Raw genomic sequence first — 15,469 nt, 5'->3', positions numbered from 1 at the left:
TGTTGGGCATAAAATAAGATCATTAGCCCTACTTAAGAAGGGTTATAGCCAAAGGTATTAATGGGCGGATATGACTTTACTGAGCCTAACCCATGGTATGAGTGTTAGTCTAACCATGACCTAGACCAAAACTTTGTAATGTGCCACATACGACCCATTACATAATTGATCTGCATCTAAGTATTTTCTTACAAGATAATTCCAAGCCCACTACATTTACGTAGTGGGCCTTAGATCCACGATTAATAATCACATACTCTCTCTCTCTCTCTCTCACTCACATTTTTGGGTGGGCTGGGAGACTCTGAAGTCATCAATCGTCTAATAACCCCCTTGGTGAAGCTTTTCACAACAAGAATCAACCTGATTGGTGATTTTTAACAATTTGAATAGAGTTGGACTTGAAAAACCATTATTAATTTCAATAGTCCATGAAGAAAAAAAAAAAACTCAGAATCCAACGGCTAAAAATCAACTAATTTATGTTTAATCACAGAAAAGATAAGTCCATGGTAAGTGGGCCCAATGGGTAAACCACGTGGGCTTTTATTTTTTGGGCATGTGGGGTCAGATAATCATTCTTATTTAGTTGTTTTCTAGGAATTACCAACCAAAGGAAAAGTATGCGTTCCCACTTGAAGCCTTTAGTGGACTAAATGAATAAAAGTAAGAAAGGAATCATGAAATTTAACTCCTTTGAATGCCTCTTTTCCTAATTCCAACACACACTTTTCAAAAAGCAAGGGTATAGGATCCAACAAGATCACAAAGAAAATTGGAAATGTAGCTAAGTTAGGATGAATAAAATATAAAGCTAATGAGTTTGATAATCCTTACTGACTATCATGTCCCCTCACCCCCTAACTTTGATGGAATTTTTCCCATTTGCAAGCCAATCAGTCAAATTGATGTTGTCAAAAAGTGATCAATTATAACCCAAATTGTTGATCCATTCCAATCGTTTCGAATACTCTCATCCGTTCCTTGTCATTTCATCATATTTTACTTTCTTTGGATCATTGTTAGTTACGGGTGCATAGGTCGGTTCCACTAAATAAGAATTACATCCAAACCGAGCCAAACCAAATTATTATTAGCTGGATGAATCATCAATATACAATAAAGATCGGGTTGGGTCTGGTCTGGTCGATGAAATCACCTATTTTCCAAGTGTCGGGTTGATCGATTCGATGAAACATCATTTTATGCACCTTTGTGCCATTGTCACAGAACTCTTGTAAGCTCTGTGCTGTGTGGTCCTTCCCCTTCCAGGTATGATTCTGTACTACCGGGAGTTGGGGTAAGGTCTAAGCACATTATTTTGATCCAATACTTAGCAATGTTTGAACGGCCTATTAAATTGTGGACCATCTCCCTAATTGAAAATACTCAAATCGAATGGTTATAAATCAACAATCAGTCTGATTATCCGAAATAGTTGCATGTAAAGTGGAAAAGGAGAGGTGGAGTTAGGTAGCTATCCAACTCCCAGGAGCATAGATTCTGGACTCTATGAATTACGGTCAACCCGATTGGTCCTCACTCACCAATTGAGTCCTTGTAACGATGTCGCTATCAAATACAAATTTGATTATCTGTACAGACATGGCACTCGTGCGCCTTTTTCCACAAGAAAGAATGGCCTTCCCTCGTCCTCTTGGAATTTAATGGACTGGGAATCCTTCGAGTGGTCCTATGGTAGACAGCATTTTACAGCAAATCCTAGAGATACCCATCACTTCCATGCATGGTTCCACTCCATTAATACATCTATAAGCTTAGGACCATATTGTAATTTTGTGTCTGTCTCTAATATAGGAATGGGAATGGGGGAGAAGAATAGGGTGGGAGGGAATAGAGTTTTAATGGATTGGAAATCCAATACAAATAAATAGATTTGGAATACAATTTTTACCTTTATCATATGGTATCCTCAAATCATTCAGGATGCACTACAAAATAAGCGATCTTTACCAACGTTTTCAAATCGCCGTCAAATGCTAAAGAAGCGTCGGTATTATACATCAACGGCGATTAACGTTTAACTAGTAATTATGGTGTCGAGGAAAATTATAACGGCGCTTTAAACGACGGTTATAGAACCGTCAACAATAATATCTTTTTTTTGATGATTTTTGGTACAATTACCGACGATTATGAAATATCGATATGAAATACCCATAGGACTAATTCCTGCCATATGAAACTCAGATAAATAAATATTCAGATCGGATATGGATATCCTTAAGAAAAATGGGTAAAAAGTCGATCATATATGAATAATTAGATATAGAAATGAATATATATGCTTCTTCATATGCACACCCAACACATTGTAGGTCCCAACAATGACAATGATACATTTACTTGTAAATAAAAATAAAATAACAAATATTTTTCAAGAATATTTTTAGAAAATCTAAAATTGTGAAGGTTGGTAACGTTCTAGGTTGCTAGCATTACTCTATATTTAAAGGGTTAGGGTTGAGTGACTCATCTTAAAACAAATGATCTCAAGGGTTAAGATAAAAAATCTAATGATTTGGATTTATATGTACCTTGATAATACAATCACTATGATAAATCCTAACCATATATTATTTATTGAATCAGATTTGATCTAGTTAGACCCGATCCAATTCTTATTGGATCTGATCCGATAAAAACCAACTCAATTATTAGGATAGGGACAAGTTTAAGCACAGTTACAACACAATTCCACGTCATCATGTGGACCCATCAAAGTCCTCAACTAATTGGCTCAATAAGTGACTGGTGAGAAGACACGTGGCAGACATCCAGAATCGAAGACCTTCCTTGAGATGTCGCCATCATCTTCTCACACTCAAACCTCCAACTAGCCGACCAGATCTATCCGTCTTAAACCCAACTATATATTGTGCGATTATTTGAAAATTTCACGATAATATGAATAAAGTGCATTCTGATTAATTGTCGACGTGGCAGGCTAAGAAACTTTTGTTCGGATTAAATGTTAAACAGCATTTGACGAGAATGTGACATTATCTCGCGGTAGATTGATTTGTCGCATCCACCATACTGTCGGCTCTGATAGGCCATGCACGCGTGAACCACATTTATTCGAAAGACCATTATACCCCTGCATTAGTGACAAAGTTGTGTATGTTTAAGAGGGTAATTACGACATTTAGAAAAAAGATAAATGGGGGTCTAACTTCTAAGCCACAAAGTTTATAAAAGAGGAGAGAGAATGTTACCATTTCAGTCAATAAAAGACAAATATGAGACATTATATGGCTTTGGCATTTTTATGTTGAAAAAGAGCCCTAAATACTAATTGTTTAATTGAAAGATGATCAATAAACTTGTTTTTACATGACAAAGGATTTTCTTTTCGGTGTACAAAATCTTGACTTTCTTTTGTTGACTGACCCATCAATCATGGTTTATTAACTCGCCCAAGACCAATAAGACTCATACGATTCATCCTATACCAAAGATTTGACTCGTCTAAGATCCAAGATGACTCATTGGATGTATTGATATATCGGTCTAACTAGTTTAATTTATAAAGTTTATGAATGAAAATATCGCATATTTGAGATTAATTTCCATCATCATCAACATCAAATTATTGAGCTCCTTAAAAATATGGTTATCGATCCAAAAATATTAATTTACGAATCCACTTAATAATAAATAAAATATAATTATTTGAATATAAATTTATATTAATGAGTTAAGTCATCGTTTAGGGTCAGATTATTATGACTTTTAAATTTAATATTATAATTCAAGTTTGTCATAAACTATTGCACCTAAAGATGTTACGTGTATAATTTAATGTTAAGTTATACATATACATCTAACAACTTTTTATCAATCTTGTGTACCCCCAAAATGTAAAACGTTCCTTAAAAGCATTTCCAAAACCTAATCTGAATCCGATATAAAATTCCACACTATTGAATTTGAAGTGAACGTCAAAATCATTATATGAAAATGATAAATATACAATTAAGGTGTGCCATACATGATTGTTGGTCTATCAACATCTAAGTATTTTGGTAATTACAAGAACGTTCTAATATTGATACGCCTTAATCATGTGGGTGGGCGAGGCTGGATGTGGAAGACTATGTGTGGTTTACACACCACATGACAAACTTTAAAGGACCCATACGTCAACATCTACGTAATAATGTAAATCAAAAGTCAAATAATTAAAGCATGGTAATCATGTTATTTGCAAAACTAAATTATTTTGTTGAATTCTTAATATATATATGGGAAATGTTCAGCAACAAACATTTTGGCAAAATATTTTTCAAAACATGGGTTAGAGGTTTTGGAATGGGTTGATTTTTGGTGAGGATGATCTTTACAATGAGGAGATCATCATCACCAAAAATCAGCCCATTCCAAAACTTCTAACCCCATCAAAAATGGTTTACAAAAATGGACGGTCCACGATTTTTCAATTTGTAAACATGGGGCTAGAAGTTTTGGAATGGGCTGATTTTTGGTGAGGATGATCTCATCACCGATGAGATCATCCTCACCAAAAATCAGCCCATTCCAAAATCTCTAACCTATGTTTTGAAAAATGTTTTGCCAAAATGTTTGTTGTTGAACGGGACCATATATATATATATATATATTAAAACAATTTTTTTTTTTTTTTGGATAACGGGGTTGTCCAAACTTATGTCCGACTAGAAGAATCATATGAGCCAGGGATGGAACCAACGCATATGGGATCCTCCCTGGGCACATGCAACACCTGCACATCACATGTACCAGGTAAGTGAGGGAATGCTCTCGCGGGTGGTCCCAAGGAAATATTGCTCATATTGGGTATTGAACACACAACCTATGGACTCTCACCACTTATTGGATTCGAAATTGTCATTGAGCCACCCCCTCGAGGTTAAAAATATAGTAAAATGTTGTTGATTTAATAGGGTTGGTTTTGATTAACTATACCCAAAATTATAGCTTGTCATATCCAGTAGCTCTAACCCTAATAATTTTGGGTGGATCAACAAAGTAAAAATAAAAATAAAATATTATGTGATCAATGTGTACCAATCAAAACATAGGAAACTCATTTATACAGTAATAATAACATCAACCAAACTTCATGAAACAAAATGTAACTCGTTAGGAAAAAATTTGTACATAGAATGATCAATATGATATATTGAAGATGTTGAGATGAATAAGCAAAAAAGATAAGACAAGTTAAAAATTAGTAAATTCAAGACAATTGGAAATAACACAAATAAGAAAAAAATAACACTTCTCTTACCTCAAATGGCATTTGAAGTAGAGCATCAAACATTTTTTTTTTTATATAGGTAAGTTAGAGTTGAACCCACCACACCAAAGTTGTAGGCAATGCATCAATCTTACGAGTAAGATTAGCAGGAAAAATATAGCTTCTCAGCGATCAACATATGTCTTATAATTGTTTGTTTCTTTAGGGAATCCCTTTGAATAATTTCCATCTTAAATGTGGTGTGAGGCTAACATTATTTTCTAAGAGATAAAATAAGGAATATCGTTTGAGTTGGTTGGACATCTAAAATGAAAATCGATAAGTGTAAGAATGAGTGCTTTTGGATTTAGACATATAGCTTAATTGATTGACATATTGCAAGGCGAATTTGAGGTCGTGAATTCGACTCCAATTTACTCGTTAAAAAACAAAAATGATTGTGTTTTATAGCATGTACAATACACTAAAAACAGGTGAGAAGAACATATAGATACCAGACATGCAAGGGTGGAGCCAGGATTTTGGTCATGTGGGGACAACCAAGAATAGAAAAAATGTTATGGGACAACTAAGAGTGAAAAAAAAAATTGTGGGGGCAACTAAGAGTGGAAAAATATTTGTGGGGGTAATAATAATAGATTTTTCTCATCTGTTGCTAAGATTTGTCGCAATAGCTCACTAATCCGTAGACTTTGAAAATTCTTGTGGGGGCTAGTGCCCTCACATACCCCACTGTAAATCTGCCCTTACATACATGCCCTAATCGAAGACATAAGTCAAAATATAGTAGATTCAAGTCATCAATTCTAATATTCTAGATAAAAAACCATAATAATAATAATATAATAATAATAATAATTAATAAAATTAAATTAAAATACCCGTTGACTGTGGATTTATATCTCGTAGGTAAAAGATGGAAAAAAAATATATCCTAAAACTAATAAAAACAAAAAGATGAAACTAAATTAAAATATCCACAACACTCCCAATAGAAATTAAATTCAAAATATCTAGATTGATGTTGACCCAATTGATCATTTTGGAGACTGGGTCTAGACCGGTTCAGCAGCCGGTCTGGTTCAGCTGATTAAGCTACCTAGGAAGAAGGAGCGGCTATGCATGAGCACCATTATAGCAATTGCAATTATTTACAGATTATTAATACAAAAGGCATTAGAGGAAAATGTTTTCTTTGTCCAAGAGCTTGATTGGAGATCACGTAATGGCAATCAGTCAATCCACATGAGAGGACTCAGATTCCATGTGAATGAATGTACTTTGTCTCCCATCTTGTTTTTTAAGTTTCTCATACTAAAAAAGTAAACCATATTCTATTTTGGTCCCACAAACACATGATCTCACTGAAGTTGCCCTACATTTAATTAACACATTGCAGCCACCGATCGAGATGACCCAAACGAGTCATATTTTAGTATTGTTCATGTAATAGAATGAGATCTTCTATGTAAATTGTCTTTCTCATTTACTCTTCGACGCTTTGCACAGTAGAGGAGACAATTCATTTATTTCTCAAATACATTGTCAAGTATTGGGGTGTGTCTCAAAACATTGTTAGTGATCGGAACTCAAGATTCACAGGCCGATTTTGGATTGAACTATTCAGACTTCTTGGGTCTCAACTTGATTTCTCGACCAATAGTCACCCTTAGATAGATGGGCAAATGAAATGTCTAAAATCCGATATAACTCATACAATTTGACAATCCCAGTCAAGTCAACCTAATTTTTATATTTTTTGAAAATAACATCTTATTTTATTAATAAAAAAACTATAATTATTTAAGGGTAAATTCTCAAATAATTACAGATTTTTTCAGTATTTCCAAAATGGTGCTGATGTTGACAAAGTTGTCCTGTAATGTAGATAATTTAATAACATTTTGTCAACATTACGTGATATTTGTATCAACATTAACAAAATTCAAAAAATACGAAAAACTTTTGTAATTATTTGAGAATTTACCCTTATTTATATATAAACATACAATAATAAATACTTATAAATCAAATAAAATGATTTATCTCATTTGAGATAGGATGAATTAGGCAAGTCAACTCGATATCAATAGGGACCAATATCATATTAGACCAAACCTAAAACCAAGTTCTAAAACCATGGCACCCTCTCATACTAGGGTTATTATATTGTAATAGCTTGGGTGTCATATAATCACATAAATATTGACCATTGATCAATAGTTCATCCTAATAATTGAGAAATCACCCTCAAAATCTCTTTTTCAGTCTTCGATCATAATTTTATTGATTTCTTAAAATTAGGGCATCTGATCAAATATTATTTGAAACTAGTCCAAGAGATTTCATCAATTGAATGAATGGTCTAGATCTTGTATCAAGTGTAACAATAAGAACAACTTAGAACTTATGATCAAATTATTAATGCAGTATTTTAAACTTCAAATCATCTTCTCTTTAAGAACTTCCAAAATTCAAAGAATTTTATCTAATATGGAAAGGTGGGTTTCACCAATAAAAGTTGGGGTGGGTCAATTTGCACACACCTAATAAATTGATTTTAACCTCTATTATTTATTGCACATACTTAAAAGTAGCAAACCATTTCTTCTTTTTCTTCTTTTTTTTCTCTCTCTCTCTCTCTCTCTCTCATTTCTTCTTATTCTTTTTTACATCCGGAAAGATTTCAATGAGATTTTAAAGCTTTGATCTTACTTGTTTTTCTTATCCTAATACTTCTAATTGTATCAAAACCATTCACATGAGAAAGTTATGTTTGGTAGGTATCTATCGAACTGATTTTGTAATGTTCGATAAAAAATTTTGTATGGTAGATACCTACAAAATATATTTAGTAATATTCAGTAAAACAAATTTAGTCTGAACCTATCTAACAGAACTGTCAAAAAGCTAACATTGAATGGAAAGATCCTTGTAAAAAAAAGTTATTTTTGACCATAAATTCATAAAAGACATTTAATTTATGAAAAATACTGACATTGTTGACATGAATGTGTCTAAAGAACAGTAGATGCTTTTCATCGAGATATGAGTTAGAAGCATCTATGATTTTATTTACACTAATGTCCCAAATGATGTCAATTTCAATGTTACTCCAGCATGACTGTTAATTTATCTTTTGTAATGGCTCAAGAATATTACAGGATGTCATGATCTGTAATCACTTTGAAAATACATGATGCATTTTAAAAGAGTTGTATTGAAGTGATTGTGAAATTCATTGCATTTCACATTGTGTTGACATGGAGGAGGTACGCATAAAATCGTAGATGCTTTTCACTTGTATTTCGATGGAAAACATCTATGATTCCATACCCACGTCGACATCAGCACAATGTGAAATATAGTGAATTGCGCTGTCATTTCAACATTTCTCATTTTAATATCTACAAATTTTGTCATTACCCAATTAAGTAGTGACATTAATGCTATTAACTAAGAAGCAAACGGTGAGACAAAATTATTTTATTTCAAAGGTTTTTTTTTTTTTTTTGGCATTTGCAAATGATTTGTCAAGTCATAAGTACAAAATCTGTACAAATGGTTCCTGTGACAGAAATAGGAGAAATAGAGAATTAGGTAAACAACATCTTAATTGCAAAACGATTGGTGTGTTGTAAGTAAAAGTCAGTGTGACAATCACATTTCTCTTATTTAAAAAAAAAATCAACAGATTTTATTTATTTTTTATTTTTTTTATTAGGAATTGATTATCAGGGTATTTCAATTTATTTTGCTAATATCTAGAAAAGCTTAGAGGATAACAATTACTTTGAAAATATAGGAGGTATCTTAAATATTTATCTAAATTTGGGCTTAACTATAAATTATCTTAAATTTTAATATTACCCAATCAGGTTTATTTTGATAATATTTTTCTTTTATGTTTCTAAAAAATTAAATATAATAAAATCCTAAAAATCAATGGTGGACCCATGTATGTAAGGGGGAGATATAGCTTTGACAATCAAACCGAGCAGTTTCTTTCTCTAGTGAAAAGATGTGTAGAGGAAAGAGGGTACAAAGGTGGACCCCACATTAAGATGAAGTGGACCCAACAAGAATTGAGAGAGAGAGAGAGAGAGATGTGGGTCCCACCTAAAAGCAGTGAAAGCGGCTTGCTTCTGCCTCTTCTGATCCCCTCGGCGCTATTATACTGTTTGTTACAGATTACTTCTAAAAAGCAGAGAAAAAAATAAAGCAAAAGCGAAGAAGCGCTCTCTCTGTTTCTCTCTTTCTCTGTTTTAGGGAGAGAGAGAGAGAGAGAGCAAGAGATAACCAGAGGTTGAGTTCTGTAAAACCCTAAATTCTGCATTCTTCGTGAAGGAAAGAAGAAGCTCTGGAGTTCATCTTATGCTGGTGCGAGTTTTTTTTTGAATTTTATGTTCTTTGGATCTCTTTGTCTTTGGTTTTGAGCTTGAATTCCAGTTTGAAGTTCAAAGATCAAGCAAGTTAATGTGCTTTTCTTGGGCATTTATTTTTGTTCTACTTTGTTCTTTTTTAGTTCTTTACTTGATTGTGAGTTGAAGTAGCAATTGTTTGGTTTTGGCTTCTTGATCTGAAGATATTTTGGCTTGTTTGGAAAATGGGTTTTTGTTAAATAATGTTTTGGTTGTTGGGTTTCATCTAATTTTTACATCTATTTCATCTAAATTCTGATTAAAAAAAATAAAAATAAATAGAATCAGCTATGTAGAAATTCAAAATTTGTTCTTTCTTTTTTTGGTTGGTTGACTCTTGGTTTCTTTGCAGGTTTATCTATCAAAGAGAAAATTGGTTTAGTTGTACAGAAATTAGTGAGTGGCTACATTTTCTTCGGAATTAGGAAGCTTGAGATAGCTCTAAAGCAATTTATTTTGAGAGAAAGAATTTTTATTTTTATTTTTGAAAAGCACACAAGAAGGCTTAGTGGAGTACCCATAAATCTAGAAACTCATACTCATTTGTAGAATTGGGGGAAGCACATGTAATGATAGAAGATCATAAAACATGTCAAGGATTCCTGAATCGAAAATGCTTGCTGGGGAGTTTCCTGTAGCGGGTCAGGTATCGAAAATGCTTATGAATGTTCAAATAGAGGAAGAAAGTACATCCAATGTGAGGGAATCTAAGAGTTCAGATTCACCTGTTCTCGTAAAACCATGTAAAGGAAAAGAGTCATTGCAGGAACAAGAGGAAATTGTGGCTGATATTGTGAACTTTAACGGTAGTGGCGATTCGAATGAAGAGGGAGGCCGTAATTCGTTCTCAGGGGCTAGTCATCCCCCAGAACCAGTTGATACGGATTTGATGAGACCAGTTTACGTAGAGATTGAACAAAAACAATCTGAGCCCGGATGTTTGGTTAGAAGTTTGTCTAGAAAGGGTCCTTTTCTAGATGATCTCTCGATCCGAGTTCCCGGAGTGAAACCGAATACGCCCGTTCTCTTGCCTTCTGAAAGCACAGTTGAAGAGCCTAACGACTTGGGTTCATTGCCTTCTCCGTTTTCACTTTCCCGTGCGTCACACACCACGGAGAACTCGCTTCTACCACCGGACTCTGAGGAGAAGGAGTGTGTATGGGATGCTTCTTTGCCTCCAAGTGGCAATGTAAGTCCACATAGTAGTATTGACAGTATGGGTGTTGTTGTCACCGCTATGAGCATTGTCAATAACTGCACAAGTGCATATAGGAACAATGGGCTCTCTAGCGACGGGATGCATGGTGTGGAAAGGAATTGTGATTGTGTGAAAGGGATTGTTAGAGGAGATTCACTTGAGAGTGAGAAAACTAGCATTAGCAGAGCAAGCGATAGTAGTGGTCTTAGTGATGATAGCAATTGGAGTAATTTTACCGGGAGTGCTAATAAGCCTCATAAAGGAAACGACCCTAGATGGAAGGCTATTCTTGCTGTTAGATCACGGGATGGGATGTTGGGTATGAGTCATTTTAGGTTGTTGAAACGACTTGGATGCGGCGACATTGGCAGCGTGTATCTCTCAGAATTGAGTGGGACTAGATGTTACTTTGCAATGAAAGTAATGGACAAAGCATCCCTCGCAAGTAGGAAAAAATTAACTAGAGCTCAGACAGAAAGAGAAATTCTACAATTGCTGGATCATCCATTCCTTCCAACGTTGTACACGCATTTTGAGACTGATAGGTTCTCATGTTTGGTCATGGAGTTTTGTCCGGGAGGTGATTTGCACACTTTGAGGCAACGACAGCCCGGGAAACACTTCTCTGAGTATGCAGCACGGTATGAGACTATTGACCTCTTTATTTACATCGAGCCCTTTATTTCCTAAACTACACTGCTTGTCCAAAATATTGATGGTGGATTGGTTCTATACTCTAGTTTTGTTCTCAGTTGTTGTGCAAAATGTTTCTTTAACTTTTTGTTTGTGTTCACCATTCTTTCTCTTGTGGAAACTGTTTCAAAAAGGATCCATTCTATTATCATTGTTACAAATTACAAATGGTTATCTTATGGATATTGGATACTTTATGTGCCTATACCTTTGAATGTTATTCTAATGGGCTGGAAAGGAGGGTTTAGGATTAAGGTTTGGTCTGGTATGATAGGGATCACAAGATTGAAGTTATTACTATGGCTGGTCCTTGCAAAGAAAACTAAGATTTGTGTAGGAAAATCATCTCACTTATACAGGAATAGTAGACAAATCGAGTCTCATAACTTTAATTTGCCTACTTTATAGAGTCTCTCCACACAGAGAACTTGCAATGAGCCAACTAGATCCTTCATTCAATGAATTTTATTTCATAAAATGAAGATATTAACACCCTTAAACAAGTAAAACTCCTACTCTTACTAACTTAATGAGGAACTATTCCAATCCAATCCTAACAACTCAAAAACTTACTGACAACATAAGGACTTGCCAGACTTTAATTACATAATCCCTAATTAACCAACTACGGAACACAGAAATTTGAAGAATTTTCTTACAATAGTAAATACAAAATTACCATAAATACTTGCAACATAATTGACTAAAAACAACAATTTATATAGTTCTATTCCTGAATATCCCAAAATTCCTCTTGATCAGCTGACTTTGTGCCTTGTTGGACAGCGGCAACGAGCGCTAGAGTAGGATGAGATTAAGTCGGACCATGGGCTTATAAATTCTTCAAGTTTCTTATGGACTTTGTGTCTTATTATTTGGTCCTGAATAACCAAGAAAAACTTATTTTCAGCCACTAGCATGCAGTTCCTGTGTCATAGTTGAGTTTGAACTTTGGGCTGGATTGAATTGTCAGACAAAGATCGAAGGGAATGAGAATTTAAGAGAGAGATAATTTCTTGGTTAAATCGCTTTATACTTCTTTGATGCCTTTTCTTTTGTGGAATTCCCTGCTGCTTCTTTTTGTGGCCCAAAAGTTCCAACTAAAGTTGCCTTTCTTTGTATGGTTAGTCACTTCGATAAAATTCTTACCACTGATTATTTGGTTACACGGTGAATCTCAATGCCTGATTTCTGGTTTTTACACAAATCTAATGGTGAGTTGGTAGACCACTTGTTCATCCATTGGCCATATTTTAGGGAGGCTTGGTCTCACTTGTTGATCTGTTGGTATAGGGAGAATTTTATGGCCTCTTAACAACTTTTGCTATATGTTGGGGAATATGGTGAGAGAGGAATAGAAGAATCTTAAAGGGGAATGAAGAATAGTGTATAAGGAAAATTAAATAAATATCGGTATAGTTTCTAGATTCAATACTTTATCCTTGTAGAACTTTCAATTTCTTTTTCCATTTGTTCACATGTTGGATTAGCATCCTTCAAACGAAAGATATCTTAACGCTGTTAGTTTTTACATCTTCCCCTTCTATACTAACCAAAAGAGTGAAAAATAAATTTAGAAAAAAAAAAAAAGTACTTATTCAACAATTTTATTTTTGAAGGTATAAAAAGTGTGTTTAAAATAACTACCCCCAAATTCTCAAACAATTTACACCAAAAAAATGCAATACCCAAAATGATAATGATGAGTTCCTTCAACGATTGGTTCTTCCCATACAAAAATCTTAAATATTCCTCTCTTTTCAAATACCTGGGCAAACAACAAAAGGAAGTAAATGTCATTGAAAGTGTGGTTAGCTTAGTTGGTGAAGTCTATTGGTCATGATACCTTTGTCTGGGTTCAATTCTCTCCAGCACAAAGCTACTGACCCCCCCCCCCCCCCTCCCCACCTGCGCGGACAAAAAGAAAAAGAAAAAGAAAAAAGAAAGTAAATGCCATGGATTCCTTTCTCTCCCCCAAAAAGCCCGAGATCACCAACTCTCTCAGAGTGAGAGGACTGATGAAGGGAAACATCCAAAATAGTGACATGAAATGAGACTACACGATACATGCAATCTTACAATGGATTAGAACATGATTAAATGATTCCCCAGAAGCTTTGCACATGGAACTAAAGTTGGCTGAAACAATACCATGGACCATTAGACTGTCCACTATCAGATTTTATTCAAGGCTATGCTCCAGATGGAAATCCACTTTAGAAGGGATTTTGTTGCTCCAAATGGAAGACATTTGAAACGTTGACTGTACTGGACCCCCAAGATAAGTGATTTGTAGAATTATTTGACCGAAAAACTCGTCACTAGAGTTAGCCCAAATGGAAAAGTCTAGTCTTGTTTTTATTTCATCAATCATTTTTGACCTTTTTAATTGTCATTACAAAAGAGGTGTTGCTGCTTATTATTTTCTCATTTATCTAATTTTCAAATTTCTTAATACCAACGTTGTGAAGATGAATAACCTTGGGTTTTCTCATTAAATCAGGTTTTATGCAGCAGAGGTGCTGTTGGCCCTTGAGTATCTCCACATGCTTGGAGTTGTCTACAGGGACTTAAAACCCGAAAATGTTCTTGTCCGTGATGACGGCCACATAATGCTCTCAGACTTCGACCTCTCATTGAGGTGTGCGGTCTCTCCCACCCTAATAAAGGCCTCATTTGAGTCCGATCCTTCCAAGCGAGGAAGCGGTGGTGCATTCTGCGTTCAACCTGTTTGCATTGAACCATCATCTGTTTGCATCCAGCCCGCATGCTTCATACCACGAATCTTCCCCCAAAAAAACAAGAAAAAACCTCAAAAATCTCGGGTTGAGTCCGGGCACACGGCGTCCACTCTGCCCGAGCTTGTAGCGGAGCCAACAGCCGCCCGGTCCATGTCCTTTGTTGGTACTCACGAGTACCTTGCACCAGAAATAATTAAGGGGGAAGGTCATGGCAGCGCTGTGGATTGGTGGACGTTCGGTATTTTCTTGCACGAGCTTCTATATGGCAAGACCCCATTCAAGGGATCTGGCAATCGTGCAACACTGTTCAATGTGGTCGGGCAGCAGTTGAAATTCCCGGATTCACCTGCTACTAGTTACTCAAGCCGGGATTTGATCCGAGGGCTTTTGGTCAAGGAGCCTCAACACCGACTTGGATTGAAGAGGGGAGCAACTGAGATCAAGCAACACCCATTCTTTGAAGGTGTGAATTGGGCACTTATACGATGCAGTACTCCTCCCGAGGTACCAAGGCCAGTAGAAACCGAATATCCCGGGAAGTTAGGGATGGTTGATGCCATTGGGGTGGGTAGTAGTAGTAAGAGAATGGCAGGTGCAGACATGAAGTCTGGGGGTAAATATCTAGATTTTGAGTTCTTTTAGCTTTGGATTAACGGATTTTTAATCTGTTTTATGAGTATGCCGTCTTGTTAATCCTACAAGTTCTTTGCCTGCATTGCCCAGCTTCATCTAATAATATATTTCAATTAATTTTACCAGATTGTGAGAGCCAAGACCATCAACTTATTTGATTACAGGAGTCATCAGTCCAAATGCTCCTCCAATATTTTATTTTGCTTATAGGATCTGTTGCCGTATTGAAGATGACTAGTTTTGGAGAGCAAATTCAGTGAATTTTGTTTTTGTTTTTGGGTAGAGGTTGAAGATCAGGGCATTTTTAGGCCATTTAATTTATTTGAGAAGACCCTAGGTCAAATGAAATATGCCATCAATTCAGAAATGAGTTGTGATAATCTGACACCCCCTCTGACATACGCTTCCATCACAGAATCGAAGATCATTTGCCTTGGGATACACAAGAAAAGATTTATGATTCTATGTATCTCAAGGCAGATGATCTACGGTTCTGTGATGGGGGCGTACATAAAAGGGG

General features: G+C 35.3%; 1 protein-coding gene across 1 annotated transcript; it reads left to right on the top strand.

The window, feature by feature from the left end:
* The first annotated feature begins 9,455 nt into the window (after positions 1-9,455).
* LOC147391294 (serine/threonine-protein kinase D6PKL1-like) lies at positions 9,456-15,071 on the top strand. The gene is made up of 3 exons (XM_086458217.1): positions 9,456-9,643; positions 10,037-11,523; positions 14,079-15,071. The coding sequence occupies exons 2-3, from the start codon at positions 10,274-10,276 to the stop codon at positions 14,956-14,958; spliced, it is 2,130 nt and encodes a 709-aa protein (XP_086314343.1). The 5' UTR covers positions 9,456-9,643; positions 10,037-10,273; the 3' UTR covers positions 14,959-15,071.
* The last annotated feature ends 398 nt before the right edge of the window (positions 15,072-15,469 follow it).

Source organism: Akebia trifoliata, chromosome 11 (assembly GCF_017979445.1).
Source record: "Akebia trifoliata isolate Shusen 1 chromosome 11, ASM1797944v1, whole genome shotgun sequence".
NCBI lineage: Eukaryota > Viridiplantae > Streptophyta > Magnoliopsida > Ranunculales > Lardizabalaceae > Akebia > Akebia trifoliata.
Note: the sequence above shows the minus strand (reverse complement) of the source record. Positions and strands in the feature narration are given on the sequence as shown.

Bases quoted from the DNA above. Each gene is read 5' to 3' on its own strand.
- LOC147391294 (XM_086458217.1), top strand. From the start codon at position 10,274: ATGTCAAGGATTCCTGAATCGAAAATGCTTGCTGGGGAGTTTCCTGTA. The intron at 11,524-14,078 runs GTATGAGACTAT...TCATTAAATCAG, and splicing joins TTCTCTGAGTATGCAGCACG to GTTTTATGCAGCAGAGGTGC.